The sequence below is a fragment of the Mustela lutreola genome, chromosome 2, assembly GCF_030435805.1.
Source record: "Mustela lutreola isolate mMusLut2 chromosome 2, mMusLut2.pri, whole genome shotgun sequence".
Classification (NCBI taxonomy): Eukaryota; Metazoa; Chordata; class Mammalia; order Carnivora; family Mustelidae; genus Mustela; species Mustela lutreola.
In genome coordinates, this window is record NC_081291.1 from 65,792,294 (window position 1) to 65,813,869 (window position 21,576).

Here is a 21,576-nt window from a genome sequence, read left to right on the forward strand (position 1 = left end):
CTGAGCAGAGAGAAGAGGATAGGGAAAGGTCTGGTGGGCAAACTGCTGATGTGTAGCACAGTGAAGTTATGCAAATTTTATAATGACTGGTAGAGTCATAAATAAGAAACAAAAACCCTTGCTGCCCTCAGTGTTTTCACACATGTGCACATCTCCCATTGTCCTCCCAGCTCAATGATTTCTGATTCTTCATTAACCACTGTGTCCTCTGGGTTCCCACAGCAACTAAATTTCTCCCTAGTGCAGCCACACTCACTGTATGGTTTCATCCTCTATCCTTGACTCACCTAAATTCCCACGTTGTAAGAACCTTGAGGGCTGGGATGGTGTTTTTTTTTCTTTTTCTTTTTTTTTTTATTATTTTTTTAAAATTTATTTTTTATTTATTTTCAGCATAACAGTATTCATTGTTTTTGTACCACACCCAGTGCTCCATGCAATCTGTGCCCTCTCTAATACCCACCACCTGGTTCCCCCAACCTCCCCCCCACCACTTAAAACCCCTCAGATTGTTTTTCAGAGTCCATAGTCTCTCATGGTTCACCTCCCCTTCCAATATCCCTCAACTCCCTTCTCCTCTCCATCTCCCCTTGTCCTCCATGCTATTTGTTATGCTCCACAAATAAGTGAAACCATATGATAATTGACTCTCTCTGCTTGACTTATTTCACTCAGCAGAATCTCTTCCAGTCCCGTCCATGTTGCTACAAAAGTTGGGTATTCATCCTTTCTGATGGAGGCATAATACTCCATAGTGTATATGGACCACATCTTCCTTATCCATTCGTCCGTTGAAGTGCATCTTGGTTCCTTCCACTGTTTGGCCACCGTGGCATAAACATTGGGGTACAGATGGCCCTTCTTTTCACGACATCTGTATCTTTGGGGTAAATACCCAGGAGTGCAATTGCAGGGTCATAGGGAAGCTCTATTTTTAATTTCTTGAGGAATCTCCACACTGTTCTCCAAAGAGGCTGCACCAACTTGCATTCCCACCAACAGTGGAAGAGGGTTCCCCTTTTTCCACATCCCTTCCAACACATGTTGTTTCCTGTCTTGCTAATTTTGGCCATTCTAACTGGTGTAAGGTGATATCTCAAATGGCACAGGGCTCTGATTCCTAATTCTAGTTGGATCAATTGATTTTTCCAGTCACCCTGGAATTTTTTTATTGTGTGCTTGGGTTAGGTGCCCCATGTTTTGGATTTCAAGCATCCTCCATTTTTTGGATTCTCTTTTCATTGTTTGGGAGCATATACTCAAATGATTTTTTTGTAAAGAATCATTCAGTGTCTGAAAAATTTGCCATCATACTTGATTATTAGTGAAGCTTGGAAAAGAATTGTATTCAGCCAATTTGATTCTTCAACCAATTTTCCATGCAATGCAATCTATTTTCTGTAAGAAAAATTTTCAGAATCAAGTATTTGAGGTATAAGTTTCACAATGAAGACTTGAATCATTCTAAATTTTATCAGTTACACCATATTAAATTTTATTAATTTAATTTTGCATGCATAGCCTATATTTCTATAGTCCATTTTTGAGTCTGCATTTATTAAAGATATTTGATTCTTTCATCAGTTTTTTCAGTTATTAAGAAAATTTTACTGCACGTCATTTTATTTCATCAGATTTACTTAAGTTGATATTATTTATTTATTTATTTATTTATTATAAAGTCCTCTTATTTCCGGGTCAATTTTTATAGTTTCCAGTGTCAACTTTAACATGTAGTTCTTTAGTTATTTCAGCATCTATAACAAATTTTAATGTGCACACTTTGTAGGAGTCTCAATTTTATTTTGTGTTACTTATTTCCATCAAGCCTCTTTTCTACTAGAAATTGAGTAAAATATTCCCAGCTTCAGAGTAACGGGGTCAGAGTGTCCAGTTTCTTCTTTAAGAAACGCTGCACTACATTCCTTGCTATCACTTAGCATAAGGTCTAGTTTATGCCATCCAGGGTCTTTCAAGGCTCATCTATCTTCTAGGATCACCTAACTTTCATATGCTGTTGACTGCAGAGGAATTCATCCCTGACTCAAATGTCTTTCGTGAGCACTAGAACTAAATACAGTAGAATCTCTTTATATTTCCACTTCATTTATACCAATTCAATCATATATGTTTATGAGAGAAAGGGGAGTGGAATGGAAGGGAGGGGGAATGGAGGGGTGGGAAGAAAGAGAGAGTAATCTAAGTAGTGTGGCCAATTCCATCATCCAGGAACATCCAGGAACATCCATCATTGACCTTGAATGAATAGAACAGAATACAGTGAATCTAGATTCCCTATGTCATTTCAGTTGATATATGATATATACCCACACTGTGGGCTTCAAATTACTCTTAGTATGTTTAAAGACATATACATTGCCTTTATCATGGCCCTTAAACACAATTCAACCAATCTGTGGGTTAACTGAAGAAAAGGTGACTAGTCTGGCACCAGAAGAAAAATTGTCCATATTCACCTTGTTGACCACATAGGTGGGATGCTTCTTCAGTTTAGTGCCTTCCTGAGGAATTTTCAAGAGAATTTGATTTTTTTTTCTTACATGCTTTTTTCAAAGGCTAATGTGTGTAAGCTATGATTGCTCTGTGTTCAAATGCCTCCTCATTCTCTCCACTTGCAGGTGGAGAGAAACAGCTTCAATTCCATCTGTTTTAAATTCCCTCTTTTCCCCAAAGCTTCTTCCTTCCATAGTACTCTCTGTCTGAATGGGTGGCACTGTGCTGACCCAGCTGCCCAAGGCAGGAACCTCAGCTCCTTCCTGTCCCTCAAATCTCTCCCTCCCCATAAATCACTGATCAAGGGTATTTCTTAAGTGACTTTCAGATCCACCCACTCCATTCCGTCATCCTTAGTGGTTGTGATTGTTGGAACATTCTCTTCAGTTCCAGCTCCTCACCTCCTTTAGCCCCCGGTACTAAGTCCTATCCATTCTCATCAGTAAGAGAGATATTTTTTTTAAAAAACCTGATAGTGTTACTCCTCTGTAACAACGACGACCACCACACACTCTTTAGCAACTCTCCATTACCCTCGGGGTGAAAACCATGATATTTACTAAGTATTATACGGCCCCACATGCTCTCTTAATGCTGACTGGGACTTTATCTGACAATTCCATTCCACAAAATCTCCATCCCAGGCAGACAGAACCTGTTGACAGGCACCATGTTCTTTTTCACCCATGGGTCCCTGTACATGCTGTTTGTTTCTCCTACGACATTCTAATGTCCTTCTTTTTTCTTGTCTGTGTCTTACATCACCTTTAGGTCTCAACTGGGACATTAAAGCTTTGGCATATCATCCCTGATTCCCCGGGATCGGTTAGACACCTAACCCATGCACAAACATAGCACCCTCTACCTCTCCCTATATTAACATCTGTCTTACTCTATTGTAATTTCCTATCTTTTATCTGTCTTCACCACTACTACACCCGGGCAGCATAATTTGTAGGACCAGGAGGAGGGGCTGTTGTTTCTTCTCCATTAGTGCCTAGCCATGTTCTTAGAACAGACACTGAGCATATGGTTGCTGAATGAACAAACCAATGCTATGTTGGATTACCCACTGTAATTCTCTGGAGTGCCTTGGAAATCAATATTAGATTGACATTCAGGTATATAAGAAAGGAATAGTGTGCTTGGCATGGGCAGTGAAGGCATTTAACCTGAGCACTACTGCATTTTCTCAGAGCCTACTTTTAAACTTCAGGTTGTAGAGGAAGTCTTTATAGAAGGGACTGTCAGGGATAGGGGCCAATACAGCTATTATCCCATGGCAGAATGACCCTGTTAGTTTTGGCAAATCCTTGCTGCTTTCTTGGGGTCTCATTTCTGCCAGATCAGGGTTTCGGAAGTAAGAGAGTTGGCTTAGAATCATAAGTGTTAGTGTAAATGTTTGTGCCTGTGTTCGTAGCCTTTTTGTTTCCATTCCACCACATTTTAAGACCTTTGCTGACCAGTGAGAAGACACGTGCACTTATAGTTTTGATTTTGCAACTCATATCTATGTCCCACTTAATTCCCTATCCTTTCTGCTCCTGTTCACACTGCGGCCACTGAGCCACCATCTGCAGGTCCAACTTTAGTAGTTTGGCAGGTTCGGTATTACTGTCTTGCTCAAGGTTCATCTATTTTCTAGGATCACCTAACTTTCATATGCTGTTGACTGCAGAGGAATTCATCCCTGACTCAAATGTCTTTCGTGAGCACTAGAACCAAATACAGTAGAATCTCTTTATATTTCCACTTCATTTATACCAATTCAATCATATATGTTTATGAGAGAAAGGGGAGTTTTAGAGACTGGGCTTCTTCTGCCCATTGTTCCTGAACTTAACTTGCCACTTACATCCAGGTCCTCCGGGAATGATGGCCTGTTTTGGTCTTCCCTGTGCCCAAATCCCTGCTATATCGACAATGGTTGTCACCTCTTCTGACCTGCTCCACAGCCAGTGAACTCCCAAGTCCCCTCACTTCACTTAATTCTTATAGCTGCCCATTGAAAACATCCTTAGAAAGTGGAATTCCAGGACAGGCTGTGTGGTTTCTACCTTCCAGAGCTCTCTAAGGACCTACCACTTATCTCTCTCTTGAGGATGAAGATGGATGACAGGTGCTACCCAGTGATCTTTCCAGATGAGCGGAATTTCCGTCCCTTCACTTCTGACACCCTGGCTACAATTGAGAAGAGGATCGCCATCCAAAAGGAGAAAAAGAAGTGCAAAGACCAGACAACCTTAGAACCCCAGCCTCGGCCTCAGCTTGACCTAAAGGTCTCCAGGAAGTTGCCCAAACTCTATGGTGACATTCCCCATGAGCTGATAGCAAGGCCTCTGGAAGACTTGGACCCATTCTACAGAAATCATAAGGTAGTTGACTGGGGGTCTGGGGTGTTCTAACCATGCAGTTATAATGACAGTTACAAGACTCTCCAAACACTGATCTTGGAGCTTACAGGGATGTCTGTCTTTCTCCTTTGCTATCACCACTTGTTGATGCCTTTGTACTGCTGAAAACCTTTTTCAGTTCTCATTTTCTTTCTGTATTGTATATCTTGGCAAAGAGGAGGAAGACTAGAAGCAGCAGGAAGCTTAAAAGGAAAACAGAGGGAAAAAATGGTGTCAGAAAGAGGACTGGACTAACAGAAAAATTGGGTGTAGGCCATTTAAGTGATTGGCTTTTTGACTTCAGATAAGCCACTTCACTAAGCCTTATTTTTCTGATCTGTAAAATGGGGATCATGTCTGCTTCCTATAACATGGGTATGATATGGAAGTACTTTATAAACTGTAAAGCATTATTCCTAGATGAAAGATGAATATCACTGTCCAAAAATGTCCATTTCAGCAGTAAGAGTTTTCCTCATCAAACTTCTCAACTATAGGCTTTTTAGGCTACTAAATGAGATTTTTCAAGGCCTGAGCCACAGACCAACATGACACATAATAGAATAAATGAAGTCCAAGAATATGGCAGTCAACTGGGCATATGGAAAATTTTTTTTCACAATTACCTGCATTTTATTGACAACAGTAAATGAGCAAAGTGCTACTGCCATAAATATGCCTGCTCTCTTGTTATCTTATCTTTTTTTATTGTATTTTATTTTATTTCATCTTATTTATTTTATTTTATTTTATTGTCTTATTTTATTATCTTTATTGTCTTACATCTTATTTTAAGTCAATACATTTATGCTAATTTATAAAGTCTTAGGAGACTGGAATCTCTTCCATATATTCTTATTTATAAATCATCAACAAAACATCACAAATTTTAGGTATTTAGCAAATGAATTTTGATGGTGATGCTGACTTTTTTTTTTATTGTAAGTACCCTTTATTAACATATAATGTATTATTAGCCCCAGGGTTACGGGTCTGTGAATCGCCAGGTTTAACACTTCACAGCACTCACCATAGCACATTCCTTCCACAATATCCATAACCCCACCACCCTCTCCCTACCCCTCACCCCCCAGCAACCCTCAGTTTGTTTTGTGAGATTAAGAGTTCCTTATGGTTTGTCTCCCTCCTGATCCCATCTTGTTTCATTTATTCTTTTCCTACCCTCTAAACTCCCCACATTGCCTCTCAACTTCCTCATTATCAAGGAGAGCATATGATAATTGTCTTTCTCCGATTGACATATTTCTTTAAGCATAATACCCTCTAGTTCCATCCACATCGTCACAAATGGCAAGACTTCATTTCTTTTGATGGTTGCATAGTATTCCATTGTATATATATACCACATCTTCTTTATCCATTCATCTGTTGATGGACATCTAGGTTTTTTCTGTAGCTTGGCTATTGTGGACATGACTGCTATAAACTTTCGGGTGCATGTGGGCATATGGAGAATTTTATGTAAATCCATGTCAATATGTGATAGGCTTGCTGTTTAACTTACCTGAATGTAGTTCTTATAGGGATATTCTAGTAAAAGTTCATTAAAGGGACTCCTGAGTGAGAAAATGTGAGCTCTGGGTTGTTCTGATGGCTGTTTGAAAGACTGGGGCAGTGAGAACAGTCCTCTCCTTTCAAGAAAAGCTCAGAAGACCTTACCATTATCATATCACCCAGCAGAGAATGGAAAATCTACCTCACCAGACTGAGTTCAGAGAGGAAGGAAATTTGGGGAGAAGTCCTAGAAATATGAGACACTGAAACCATTTTATGCTGGCAATCATAAGAAATTTATCTCTCCAGAGAAATGTTGCCTGGTATGTCCTTATATTGGGACAGACCTAGGGTTACTAGGCCAAATGGGAACTGTGTATATAGAGGAAAATGGGGTGTGAGTTGGAAAATCAAGAAGGGGGATGAGAGATGAGGGAACAGAAACAGTCCAGTATTTCTCCTTCTTATGCCCCAGAACTCCAGAGTCTTCTTGGAGGCAGAGTTGTTAAGTATGGGTTAACTGTTGGAGGTCTTCTGCCTCAAGACTGGAGCAGGCAGCAGCTTGGTGTGCTGTAGACAGTCCTGAGAGGATAGATTCCTTCTCAGCTTGGGCTCCTGCTTTAAATCAGAAGACATGATACTTCTTTAGAACTTTGCATACCCATGACTCCATATGGCTGGCTGGTACTCTCAGAAGTCATGTGAGATATACGTGAAAGTTAGCACTCCACCTCGCAGATGAGGGAGATAACGACTAGAGGGGGCAGTGGATTAGGCCAGGCCAAACAACCAGTAAGGGATGGAGTTGTGACTCAAACCCAAGGGCTCCTTCTGTAGTCTAACGCTACTTCCTATCTTTAGAAATTTCCATTTTGAAGAGCTACAGAGACAGGGGTGGGGTCAGTAAGCAGACAGAAGGAGCTGGTACCTATCATTTTAATAATTTAAACCCTGACAAGTATAGTTAAATACACCATTAGTTGAAATATTTAAAACAGTCAGAGATGGCATTAATAAATATCAAGGGACACAGAGACAGAGCCATATCATGCCACCTATTAATCTGGGGTGACCCACCTCAGGGAGAGGTTTGCTTTCTGCCCTGAAATTATCTTTCTATTCAAAGGAAGGGCCCAGAATCCCTAAAGTGGGTCTTGGGCTCCTGAGCTCATAACTTTCAGAGAACTCTGTGGCCCATTTCCTTTTGTTGTAGAGGCAACAGAAAATATCCTACTCCATTTTTTCTTGCAGCCAGATGGCCAGCAGACAAGTAAGTTCCAGCAACTCAACGAAGGGTGGTTGATGGTTGGCAGTGACTGAAGTTCTGGTACCTCAGCCAAGGCAGCATCCACCCTGCTATATTGAGCCTGGGTGACAAGGCTTATCTTTTCTGCATAAGAACATACTGGATTACATGTCAAGTAGTACTTTTGCAAATCTTAAAGGAGCAGAGATATGGGGAAACAGGGACAATCCTCATTCTGTGAAGACTTTTGTAACTAATAACTTTAGGGACATATAAGGAGACAGCCAGATTATGGCTTAATGGAAAGAAGAGGTCTGGGAGTTGACGTTAGGAGCCTCTGAGTGATGGATTGTTGTCTGGAGGCTGCTTCATTCCCAAATCCCAGGAAGACATGGTAGGAAGAAATGGGTGCAATTATGGTATTCTTCAGTGGATCCCAGTGGGCATTTTGGATGGGACAGCATACCATTTAGCAGATCTGTCCTGGGTTTGGCATCCATGGACCTACCCAGTAAAGGTCAGTAGGGCCTCCAGTAATTGTGACAGACAATCAGAAACACCCACATGCATTTCCAGATGCCTTCTGTAGGGCCTTTCCCACCAGTTGGGAACCATAGGTGGATTTGCCTGAATGTCTGTAAGGAGAATGGGAGAGCAAGTCTGGGAACCTTGATGACTTTTGTTGATGATCCTCAAGGTTAGAATTGACTTACAGACTATCTCATATAGAACAGCTCAGGTACAACAATATGGGCTCTCTAGGTCCTTGACTATTCTAAGGTTTGTTATGAAGTTTTCATTTATAATCAAAATAATTTAAAATAATCTGCTGAATATGAATGTTCAATACTACTTCCATCTCTCCAAGTTCCTTCTAGTTCTTATCTCCATAGATACATACCATGGAGTATGAAATGAAGGATTTTGCTTGTCCTGGTTACTAGCCTCTGCCCATGTTTTTCTGCAGGGTGTATATGTTCCATTTCTGGAGCCTCCAGAGTATTACACTAGGTAAACCGTCCACAGCCCAGTACTTATCTTGGGATTCTGAGTGAGACCTAGGCCACGTGGTGCATCTGTTGGTGTCCAGAGTCCCAGTGTAGACTGGTCAGAAAGTACCTCGGGCTTCAGAATAACAGCACTGCCATCAGAAACTGTCAGGGTCATAATGAGCCAAGCCACACCTCAATCTGTGGTTCCACTAAATTTTCTCTAAATGAAATCATGATAAATATTGTTTTGTTACTGCATGTAATTCTTGTTGTGTTTTTTTTGTTTTTGCAGACATTTATGGTGTTGAACAAAAAGAGAACAATCTACCGCTTCAGTGCCAAGCGTGCCTTGTTCATTTTTGGGCCTTTCAATCCAATCCGAAGTTTAGCCATCAAAATCTCGGTCCATTCATATCTTTTCATTGCATCTTTTACTAAGTCCAGGTCATGTTAAAAGTGCAAGAGCCCCAGATTGTTCACATGCTTGTTGAGTGGAAGTAGCTTGTTCTTGAAACAAATTCTGGCTGAGGGCCTACTGCTGTGTGGCAGGGCCTCTGCTACTGCTATGTGTGAACAAGACTTGGCCCTGCACTAGGATCCTATGACCTCAGAAGGAGATGGGCCTTAAAGGCAGGCAATTTCGTTAGTGAGATGGGCAGTTTGGGAGGAGTAGTAGTGCTTTGGAGGCATCCAGGATGACTTTCTGGAGAAAGGAACATCTAAGTTGAGACCCAAACAAAGGTTGCAAACTATTAGCCTTTGCTCTGTATTTAGCTGCTCAGTGTGTTGTGCTGGACCTACACAGTGTTTAAAACTTTCTGGAGACACTCTATAATGCTAAAAGTCCAGATTTGCAGCATCTTTTGAAGATGGAACCTCTATGAAGACTAGGCCTGCCTTCCTACCTGGCAAAAATCAGTGTTGTGAGGAAGCACTGCCTCTTTCAGAGGAGTTGTGCAAGCTCTGCTTCACCCCATCTCAGCCCCTCTCTGTGACCCCGCATCTGCCCACCTCACCCATTTAAATGAATCCCTGAACTCTTAAGACTTTGAGATTCCATCCTCAGTGTTAAAGAGTAAAGACAGTCAGCACTGCCAATATGGGCAGCAGGTAGTGGGGACACCAGACAGTTTTAGACTGGGAGACAAGAGTGCTAGACATAATGAAGTACTGGGGAATGGGAAGGGGTAACTATTCAGGTTGGATTCTCTAGAAGCAGAGCCCGAGATGGAGATTTTTATTTAAGTGATTCAGTTGCAGAGTGCTCTCTGGAGAAGGAAAGAGGGAAACAGGATGGAGCAGAAAGTGAAGGCTAGTGAGGATGGGGTCTCAGCTGATCCCACATCAGCTTGAGCCTGCCAGGAGCTCTGGAGCACTAAATAAATCACAGAGCTGCTCCCCTGGAAGCAAGGGGCGAGCTTTTCTATGTCTCAGGCCATCAGACATGAGGAAGGGAGCTATAGCCCTCCAGGTGAGGAGGCTGCCATTTGGCTGAGGACAGTTCTTCAGGGGAAGGGACAGCTATAAGTTGTTCTTTGCCAACACTCACAGTAAGCAGACAGGTGCACCTGTGGAAAGGAGACCTGGAGGTATGCCCACAGCCTTCACTGTGATTGATGACATGTGCCACCCTGTAGTGTATCTGCCTTAACGAACAGCAGTCACATTGTTTAGCATGTTCATCATCTGCACCGTCATCATCAACTGTGTGTTCATGGCCACCACCTACAGTAAGGAAAGCAGTAATGCCGACAGTGCTGAGTAAGTGTTTGTCCTGCGCTTGTCTGTCCTAAGGTTTTAAAAAAATTCACCTAAAAGACTTGTGATTACATCAGAGTTCAGATATATAAAGACAAACTCACCCATAATCCCACTTCCCCAGCACAAATGCTGGCAGAGCCCATTTTAGTTTGGTATACATATTTTTATTTTGTTTTTTAAAGACATTTTAAAATAATAAACAGCACACATACAAATTTTATGTCTAGCTTTTAAGTGGTTTTCCTTGGGTTTACATAGTCTTTATAGGAATCTACTTTTATGGTTATATAATATTTTACCAGGTGAATAAACCATAATTAACTTCTAGCATTTTACTACTATAAATATTGGAACAAGCAACATTTTTGCATATAGCTACTTTTTAAAAAATTACTATTTTCTTAAGACAGAGTGTTAGAAATGGGCTTGCTGGATTAAAAGTTACATTTTAATGCTTGAAAAATATATGGTGGCAAAATAGTTTCCAAAAAATTTGGAAAAGTTATTAATTTATAAAGTTGAAAATATTTACATTTCCTTAATTTCTGGTTGGGTTGGACTCTTTTGTTTTAGTTTGTGAATTGGGTATTCCCATCTTTGACCATGTATCATTTTTGCTTTTACCCAGGTGCATTTTGGTGAGTTTTTGTATAACTAAAATATTTACTTTTTGTAATTTTTAGTTGGCTATTCAGTCATATAAGTTAATTTTTCAACTCAGAGAGTACTGTATTTTAATAAATATTCTCTTATATGTTGTCTTGGTTTTTCTAATTTAACATATTTACTGCTTTAGTTTTTCAGGAATATATTAAATAAGAAATTGACAGAATAATAAGAGATCTCTTATTTTGATCACATATTTAATTATGTGATAGAAACCACCACAATCAACATTACAGTACATTCCAGACACCGTAAAAGTTTCCTCATGCTTCTTGGCAGTAAGTCCCCTAACCCCAACTCCTAACGCTAGGCTTGATCTGCTTTCTGTCACTCTAGGCTAGCCTTGCCTTTCTAGAATTTCATATAATGGACTCATATGGTATCTATGATATCATACTTTCATGTCTGGCTTCTTCCACTTAGCATGTTTTGAGGTGCATCCGTGCTCTTGTTTATATCACTAGCTTTCCCCCTCTTTGTTGTCGAGTTGTATTCCTTTGTATGGGTATACCACAATTTGTTTTCCCATTCACATGTGGGTTGTTTCTATTTTTGGTTATTATGAACAAACTTGCTATGAATATTTCTGTATAAAAGTCTTTTTGTGGCTGTATGTTTGCATTTCCCCTGGATAAATACCTAGGAGTAAAATTGCTGTGTGTTATATGGTGAGTAAATGAGTAATAATAAACTGCCAAACTTTTCCAAGGCGGCTGCACTGTTTTGTAATTCTGCCGGCAACATATGAAGGTTTCAAAGTCTTTATTAATTTCATCCTTCAGTTTACTTTGAATTTAATTGCTTTTGAGTTTAATTTGCTTTTCCATTTCTAGCTTCTTAAAGTAGAAACTTGGTTGGTTTGAGATCGTTCTTCTTTCCTTGTACAATTGTATAAAGCTATAAATTTCCACCCAGGTACTGCTAAAGCTTCATCCCAAAGATATTGATACCCTGTGTTTTTATTTTATTCATTGCTTAAACATATTCCCTACTTCTTCTTATGATTTCTTCTTTGTCCCATACGTTATTCAGAAGTGTGGTTTTTTAAATTTCCAAATATTTTATATTTTTCTAGTTGTCTTATCATTGACAACTTCCAATTTAATTCGGTTGTAGAGAATATACTCTGTAAGATTTCAACCTTTTGAAATTAGGAGAAATTTATTTTATGGTTCTACCCTGGGAAATTTTTCACATGGATTTGAAAGAATGTGGATTCTACAGTTGTATGATATGATATTCTGAAGATGGTCAGTTAGGGTGGTTGATAGTGTCATTTAGATTTTATCTTTTTACCATTTCTATTAGTACTTCTATGAATTACTGAGGAGAGGTTTCAAATCTCCATCTATGATTGTGAATTTGTCTATTATCCTTTTCTTTTTGGTAAGTTTTGCCTCGTGTTTTTTGCAACACTATTATTAGGCACATACAGATTTATGGTTATTATATCTTCCTAATATGTGCAATCTTTTATCATTATGAAATGTCTTTCTTTATCTCTAGTAGCATTCCTTTAAGTATTTGTTTTGTCTGAGATTACTATAGCTACTCCAGCTTTCTTATGCTCATTGTTTGCATGGCATGTCTTTTTTCATCCTTTTACTCTCAACCCTTTTTTGTATTAATAGTGTACTGTATTTTTGTATTTTAGTGTTTTTGTAGTTATAGTGTATCTTTTGTGCTAATAGTTGGTTCTTGTTTATTATGCAGCATATTTTTCAATCTCTGCCTTTTGATGGAACATTTATTTCATTTGCATTTAATATAATTATGAATATGCTTGAATTCAGGTCTGCTGTTTTTCTATCAGTTTTCTGTTGATCTCATTTGTTTTTTGTTCCTTTGTGCTTCTCTTGTTCTTTCATTCCTGCCTTTTTTTTTTTTTTTTTGTTAATCAGGTACATGTAATATTTCATTTTAATTCTCTGCTGTTTTTTTTGTTTTTGTTTTAGCTTTCCTTTTTGTTTTATTTTAGCTTTTCCTTTGCATTACTTTTTAGTGATTGCTTCTTCTCTGTTGCTAAGTAAACTTGGGATTTAGTTAAGGCCAGTGAGTTCAGGGCTGTGCCTTGGAGCAAGGGGCATGGACACCCCTGAGAATAGGAACCATCCTGACAATATTGCTGGGGAAATGGTCTCACCTATAGAGAGTTGGCTATTCCATGTGAGGAGCTAACTGGTAGTGCAGGGGCTGCTGCTCCTTGTTTACTGCAGTGTCTCTGGAAACCTTCGTAGTCAACCAAGTGAGATCTTTGGAGGAGGCAGATCCAGGAATGGGGAATGCTTCCATAGAAGTGGTCTGCCCTGCTAGCATTTCTTCTGGTGAGATACAATGAGTCTTCTTTTTCTGTTGATGGAAAGCAGTGGCCCAATTGGATGCTAATCTGCTCAAAGACCATTTTCACTACTAAAACATATGAACATCTAGGCTGAAGGGAAGCTGCTGCTGTCCCCTGGTGGCATAGGGACTAGCAATGGATTCATGAAAGTAGGAGTTGGAGAAGGCTGTTGATAATGGTTTTATAAAAGAAGGCATGTAACTGAGTTGTTAGGCCCATGGCGGGGAGAGTTACCTTAGTTTTGTCAGTGTCCTTTGGTTAGAAAACTTTTAAATGGGAAATTGATTCCAAGCTAATAGTTCTCAGAGAATGAATGCCAAAGTGCCCTAGGATAGGTCATGGTGTTAACCTATCTGGACACCACTCATGGCCCTGACTGGATACCCTAACCATGCTTGAACTGACAGTGACACACTCCAGAGGGCCTTATTTGCCTGGTGGTTTGGGATTTCCCTATCACGGAGTTCCCAAGCCCTGTTCCTGGTGGTGGGCATGGCTTTACTCCCTATCATATGTCATGTTGGTCTGCCTGTCCCTCTATTGGCCAGGCTTCTGCTGGAAAAGAGAGAATGGGAGGGGATGGGAGGTGGAAGGCAGAAATGGCAGTCAGAGGCTGTTTCCTCAATGGTCTGAGATCTAGAAGGAGACTTGCAAAATCCCACAAATCTGCAATTACAGCCTTTTTCCAAAAAATACCCTTCATTTTGTAAATTATACCTCAGGTTTAATAATGGTATTTCAGGGCAGATATGATTTAATCTTCTGTGTTCATTTGTCACCTAAAAGGTGATCAGCTTAAAAAAACAAACAAACAAAACCGAAGCAGAGAGCCACTCACAACTATTTCTCCTCTTAGATTTGGATTTTTCAAGTTCCCAAGACCTCAGTTCTTTAGCCTTGTGGACTGACAGTGGCTGGGTATTCTATCAGAAAAGATCCATTTCTTTTACTGTGAAATGATAGATTGTTTAGATTGTTTGAATTGTTTCTGTCCCTAAAGGGAAGCCTGTGTGTGTGTGTGTGTGTGTGCACACGCGCGCGCAGAACCAGCATTTTTTTTTCTTCAAAAAATCAATTACTTTAATATATACTTATCTTTTCTTTTCTACAAATCAGGTCATGCTGTCTGTGAAGCAAAACATAACTCATTGTCATAACCTAGAATTAAGAAGGCCTAAGTAAACTGTCCCCACAAATAAATTTCTAGTTAAATATATATTATATATATATTTTTAAATATTTTTAAATATATTATTTATATTTATATTATATATTAATGTTTATATGTTTATATATAAATATATATATTTATATAATTTATGTAACTTTATAATTATAATAAATATATAATATACACTATATATAATAATATATAATTTATATATAAATGCATAAGTATATTTATATTATGTATTTATGTTATATTTATATTCATATTTTATATATAAATATAATACCTTAAAATATATTATATATATTTAATTTATTCTTTATTTTTTATTTTTTTTCATTTATTTATTTTCAGCATAACAGTATTGATTATTTTTGCACCACACCCAGTGCTCCATGCAATCCGTGCCCTCTATAATACCCACCACCTGGTACCCTGACCTCCCACCCCCCCACCACTTCAAACCCCTCAGATTGTTTTTCAGAGTCCATAGTCTCTCATGGTTCACCTCCCCTTCCAATTTCTCCCAACTTCCTTCTCCTCTCTATCTCCCCATGTCCTCCATGCTATTTGTTATGCTCCACAAATAAGTGAAACCATATGATAATTGACTCTCTCTGCTTGACTTATTTCACTCAGCAGAATCTCTTCCAGTCCCGTCCATGTTGCTACAAAAGTTGGGTATTCATCCTTTCTGATGGAGGCATAATACTCCATAGTGTATATGGACCACATCTTCCTTATCCATTCGTCCGTTGAAGGGCATCGTGGTTCTTCCCATAGTTTGGCAACCGTGGCCATTGCTGCTATAAACATTGGGGTACAGATGGCCCTTCTTTTCACTACATCTGCATTTTTAAAAAAAATTTTTAATTTTTCTCTCACTTTTAAAAAAAAATTTATTTTTAGTGTAACAGTATTCATTGTTTTTGCACCACACCCAGTGCTCTATGCAATCCGTGCCCTCTCCAATACCCACCACCTGGTTCCCCCAACCTCCCACCCCTCACCCCTTCAAAACCCTCAGATTGTTTTTCAGAGTCCATAGTCTCTCATGGTTCACGTCCCCTTCCAATATCTCTCAACTCCCTTCTCCTCTCCATCTCCCCTTGTCCTCCATGCTATTTGTTATGCTCCACAAATAAGTGAAACCATATGATAATTGACTCTCTCTGCTTGACTTATTTCACTCAGCAGAATCTCTTCCAGTCCCGTCCATGTTGCTACAAAAGTTGGGTATTCATCCTTTCTGATGGAGGCATAATACTCCAGTGTATATGGACCACATCTTCCTTATCCATTTGTCCATTGAAGGGCATCTTGGTTCTTTCCACAGTTTGGCGACCGTGGCCATTGCTGCTATAAACATTGGGGTACAGATGGCCCTTCTTTTCACTAGATCTGTATCTTTGGGGTAAATACCCAGGCGTGCAATTGCAGGGTCATAGGGAAGCTCTATTTTTAATTTCTTGAGGAATCTCCACACTGTTCTCCAAAGAGGCTGTACCAACTTGCATTCCCACCAACAGTGTAAGAGGGTTCCCCTTTCTCCACATCCCCTCCAACACATGTTGCTTCCTGTCTTGCTAATTTTGGCCATTCTGACTGGTGTAAGGTGAGATCTCAATGTGGTTTTCATTTGAATCTCCCTGATGGCTAGTGATGATGAACATTTTTTCATGTGTCTGATAGCCATTTGTATGTCTTCATTGGAGAAGTGTCTGTTCATATCTTCTGCCCATTTTTTTGATATGATTGCCTGTTTTGTGTGTGTTGAGTTTGAGGAGTTCATTATAGATCCTGGATATCAACCTTTTGTCTGTACTGTCATTTGCAAATATCTTCTCCCATTCCGTCGGTTACCTCTTTGTTTTGTTGACTGTTTCCTTTGCTGTGCAGAAGCTTTTGATTTTGATGAAGTCCCCAAAGTTCATTTTCAGTTTTGTTTCCTTTGCCTTTGGAGACAATATCTTGAAAGAAGTTGCTGTGGCTGATATTGAAGAGGTTACTGCCTATTTCTCCTCTAGGATTCTGATGGATTCCTGTCTCACGTTGAGGTCTTTTATCCATTTTGAGTTTTTTTTTTTTTGCGTACGGTGTAAGAGAATGGTCGAGTTTCATTCTTCTACATAGCTGTCCAGTTTTCCCAGCTCCATTTATTGAAGAGACTGTCTTTTTTCCACTGTATATTTTATTCTGCAGAACCAGCATTTTTGACAGCTTGCGTTTATAACAAGAGAGATGGAATATTGTGCGGGTTTGTTGTTGTTTTTTATTTGCTTATTTTATTTGTTTTTGAGGGAGAAAGGGGAAGAAGGGAAATAAATTAGAGGATAGAACGTGATGAAGGACTCAGGGAAGAGAATAGAAATGGGTTTTTCTTTTTAATTGCTGTAAAATATATATTACATAAAATTTACCATCTTAGCCATTTTTCAGTGATATTAAGTATATTCACAGAATTGTGCAACCAGTTACCACCATCGATCTCCAGAAGTCTTTCTATTTTGCAGAACTGAAACTCTGTGCTTATTAAACACTAACTCCCCTCCAGTCCCTGGCAATGTATTTGACTGCTAGGTACCTCGTTTAAGTGGAATCATACAGTATTTATCTTTTTGTGACTGGTTCATTTCCCTTAGCAGAATGACTTCAAGGTTTATCTACATTGTAGCATGTGTCAGGAGTTCCTTCCTTTTTAAGGCTGAATAAGTCTAGTTCCATACAAAATTTTTACGATATTATTGACTGTATTCCCTATGCTGTACATTACATTCCCATGTCTTTTTTATTTTATAACTTAAGGATTGCACCTCTTAATTCCCTTCATCTATTTCATCCATCCCCCATCTCCCATTCTCCTCCCCTCTGGGAACCATCAGTTTGTTCTCTGTTTCTAGGCATCTATTTTGTTTTGTTTGTTTTGCCTTTTAGATTCCACATATAAGTGAAATCATACAGTATTTGTTTTTCTCTGTCTAATTTTACTTAGCATAATACTCTCTGGTCTATCTTAGTTGCCAAGAATAGCAAGATTTCATTCTTTTTTTAAGGTGGAGTACTATTCTCTTGTGTATATATACCATATCTTTATCTGTTTATCTGGTGATGGGCATTTAGATTGCTTCCGTATGTTGGCAGCTGTAAATAATGCTGCATTGAACGTAGCAGTATGTATGTCTTTTCAAATTAGTGTTTTGATTTTGTTTGGTTAAATACCCAGAAGTGAAATTGCTGGATCATATAGTACTTCTATTTTTAATTTTTAAATGAACCCCTACACTGTTTTCCTTTGTGGCTGAACCAATTTACATTCCTATCTACCGTGCACAAGGACTCCCTTTTCTCTCATCCTTGCCAACACTTGCTTCTTATCTTTTTGATAATGTTTATTGTGATAAGTGTGAGATGATAGCTCACTGTGGTCTTGATTTGCATTTTCTTCCTTATTAGTGACCTTAAGTGTCTCTTCGTGTGCCTGTTGACCATCTGTATATCTTCTCTAGGAAAATGTCTATTCAGGTCTTCTGCTCATTTTTAATAAGATTGTTTGCTTGATATTGAGTTGTAGGAGTTTTTAAAATATAATTTAGATGTTATCTGGTGTGGGCTTTGGGACATAGCATTTGCAGATATCATCTCTGCTTCATAGGTTGCCTTTTTCATTTTGTTGATGATTTCTTTTGCTGTGCAAAAGCTTTTCACTTTGATGTAGCTCCATTTGTTTACTTTTACTTTTGTTGTCCTTATCTGGAGAGACAGAACCAAACAAATATTGCTAAGACCAATGTCAGAGAGCTTACTGCCCAAGTTTTCATCTAGGAGTTTTATGCTTTTGGTTCTTACGTTTAAGTCTTTAAATCCATTTTAAGTTTATTTTTGTATATGGTGTAATTCTTTGTTGTTATTAAGTTGTATATCTGGGTATTAACCTCTCATCAGATATATGATTTGCAAGTATTTTCTTCTAGAAGTTGTATAGTTTCTGCTCTTGCCCTTAGATATTTAATCCATTTTGAATTAATTTTTGTACATGCTGTAAGATAGGGGTCCAACTTTATTTTTTTGCATGAGGATGTTGAGCTTTCCCAGTACCATTTGTTGAAAAGACTGTCCTTTTCCTGCCGAACAGTCTTGGCATCTTTTTTGAAAATCATTTAACTATATATGCTAGGGCTTATTTCTGGGCTTTCTGTTCTATTCCAGTGGTCTATATGTCTGTCTTTATACCAGCTACACACTGTTTATATTACTTTTGCTTGGTGATAAGTTTTGATATAAGAAAGTATGAGATCTCCAACTTTTTCTTTTTCAAGATTGTTTTGGCTATTCAGGGTCCCTTGAAATTTCACATGAATTTCAGGATGGATGTTTTTATTTTTGCCAAGAATGTCATTGTGATTTTGATAGGGATTGCACTGAATCTGTAGATGACTGAGTAGTACAAACATCTTAATAGTATTAAGTCTTCAGACCTATGAATATAGGATATGGAAAGATCCCGTTTTCAGCCTTGTCACTTATGGTTCCTTTGCCGTCACCCCCTTCAGTACATCACAGTGACAACTCTAGAGTAGTAGTGACAAAATAACAGTGACAACACCCATTCCTAAGGTCCCAGATTGGCTAAAACGACTCTCAAGAATATGGCTGTAGAGCTAGGCATTGAATAGCACTTTTACAATTTTATCTGTGGGCCTGTTTCTCAGAAATTCTAACCACTAGAACTTCCTTAAGGAACCTACTACACTGAACTGTGGTTTGCTGATAATCAGAATGTTGAATGTCACATTGAAATGGAAAAACTGCATAAAGGCTAGATAAGACAAATGGGCTCTCTGCTGTTCACACCACTTACCATCTTCCTTCTTGTTCTGAATGCTTTGCTTTATAGGTATGTTTTCACTGGGATTTATATTTTTGAAGCTTTGATAAAAATATTAGCAAGAGGTTTAATTCTGGATGAGTTTTCTTTTCTTCGAGATCCATGGAACTGGCTGGACTCCGTTGTCATTGTAACAGCGTAAGAATGTCAAAGTTGTTTATTAAGGAAACTCGGGGTGGGAAAGAAGCTCCTGGGCTTCCACCAGGAAGTGTGGGTCCATGTGAGTAACTGTGTCCTATTAAGGCCAAGAGTTCTGAGTGCAGTGTTGATTGGCCCTGAACAGCACCCTGCGGACGATTGGCCAGAGGCCTCCAGTGTGAATCCATTTCTAGGCCACATTCATGCTCTCATTCTTTCAACCATTCACTTCCCAAACACTGGCCTATTATGGGCCAAGTTCTGTGCAAGATACAGGGGTTGTGATAATGAAAATAAAACAAAACAAACAGACATGGTTCTTACCCTCTTGAAGCTCACAGTCCAGATGGGAAGAGAGAAAATTAACAACCGTCACAGTCTGGTAGGGTGAGTGCTAGGACAGGAATTGGGCATATATTTGGCTGTTAGAACGTGTAGGAGGAACTACAGAGTCTTAAAAATCTTTGGCTACTGCAAGCTCTCAAGGAGTTTTTTTTTTTTTTTTTTTTTTTTTTTTTAATTTCCATTTTCTCCTAGAAGTTTTATAGATTTAGCTCTTACATTTTAGTCCATGGTCCATTTTAAGTTAACTATTATGTATATTGTATATGACATGAGGTGAGAGTTGAAGTTCCTCCTGAAGGAAAGGACATCAGTTTGGCATCTGAGTGGTGAAACGGAGTCAGCAAAATAAAGAACAAGAAGAGCAATGGCCCCTTGCCAGCACAATAATAATAAACCTAACATTACTTAGTTTGTGCCAGCCATTGTTTTAAGCACTTTGCATATGTTTTCCTATTTAATATTATTCACAAAAGCCCTTTGGAGTAGATACTATTAATATCAGAGTTTTACCCTTGAAATTCAATGATTGGGCACTGCTGGCTCTTGAAAAGTGGTGTAGTGCAGTGGTGAGGGCTCTGGAGTCAGACTGCCTGGGTTTCTTCTTGGCTTGGCCACATAGTGAGACCTCAGGGAAGTGCACTGGACCTGGAACTTGGTAGTCAATAAGTATTTTGATTGATTTTTGTTATCAATGGATGTATCCACAACTGCATAGTATTTCAAGGAATCCTCAACTCTCTCCAAATATAACATTTAGCACAGCCTGCAATCTGTGGTCCACAGCAATAGAGAATGGTATTACCAGACCCCGTGATGAAGGTGAGGTTGGGAAGGTGAGGCCCCCAATTCCACCATGTTTATTTGTGGCCTTTGTGGAGATATACAGCATGGCTATACGACCGAGAGTAGGCCCAGACTTCTCCTGTACTTTGTCTTACAGGTTTGCAACATACATACCAGAATCCAGGAAAAACAGCTTCGGTCTGTCATCCCTGCGTACCTTCCGAGTGTTCAGAGCTTTGAAAGCAATTTCAGTGGTTTCAGGTAAATCACTCTGATTTTTCAATACTGCCTCTTAGCAGGAGGAATGTTCTTTTATATTTAAAATTTCTCAAGATGTCATATAAACCAAAAGCAAACAAATTCTGCTTTACTCATTTATTTGATCACTTAACAAATGTGTATATGAGCATATGTCTAGACACTGTGCTAGCTGCTTGAGGTATACCATAAAGTGAGCGAACAGACAGAGGTCTCTGTGTTCATGGAGTTTACATTCTGAGTTGGGGTGGGGAGAGAGACACCAAGCAATAACTGTAATTAAGAGGTCATTAGCTATCCTGTTTAGGAAGTGAAACGTGCCATGGAAAAATAAAAAGGAAAAGTAAACAATATGAGGGCTACAGGAAGTCACAGGGATTCAGGGATGCAGGATGCAGTTTTCAATAGAGTAGTCAAAATAGGGGTCATTGGGCGGGGGGAGATGAGAGTGGATTTGGAATCAGTGAGAGAGTTTCATAAGCAGATACATGGGAAAGAGTGTTCTGCGCACTAGCAACAGCCAGTAGTGCAGAGTCTGAGGAATAGAAAGGATAGAGTGAGGGGCCAG

At 39.1% G+C, this 21,576-nt stretch overlaps 1 protein-coding gene across 3 annotated transcripts in view; it reads left to right on the plus strand.

Moving 5' to 3' along the window:
• SCN11A (sodium voltage-gated channel alpha subunit 11) overlaps positions 1-21,576 on the plus strand; it is a 93,200-nt gene that overhangs the window by 2,374 nt on the left and 69,250 nt on the right. For 2 of the 3 annotated variants that reach the window (XM_059162048.1, XM_059162049.1), the window contains exons 1-3: positions 10,306-10,421; positions 19,494-19,622; positions 20,908-21,011. In XM_059162048.1, the coding sequence (XP_059018031.1) occupies positions 10,336-10,421; positions 19,494-19,622; positions 20,908-21,011 (319 nt within the window). In that variant the 5' untranslated portion in view covers positions 10,306-10,335. Of the gene's footprint in view, positions 1-4,615; positions 4,890-8,952; positions 9,072-10,305; positions 10,422-19,493; positions 19,623-20,907; positions 21,012-21,576 lie in introns of those variants that run through there. The other variant, XM_059162050.1, reaches the window with a different exon arrangement.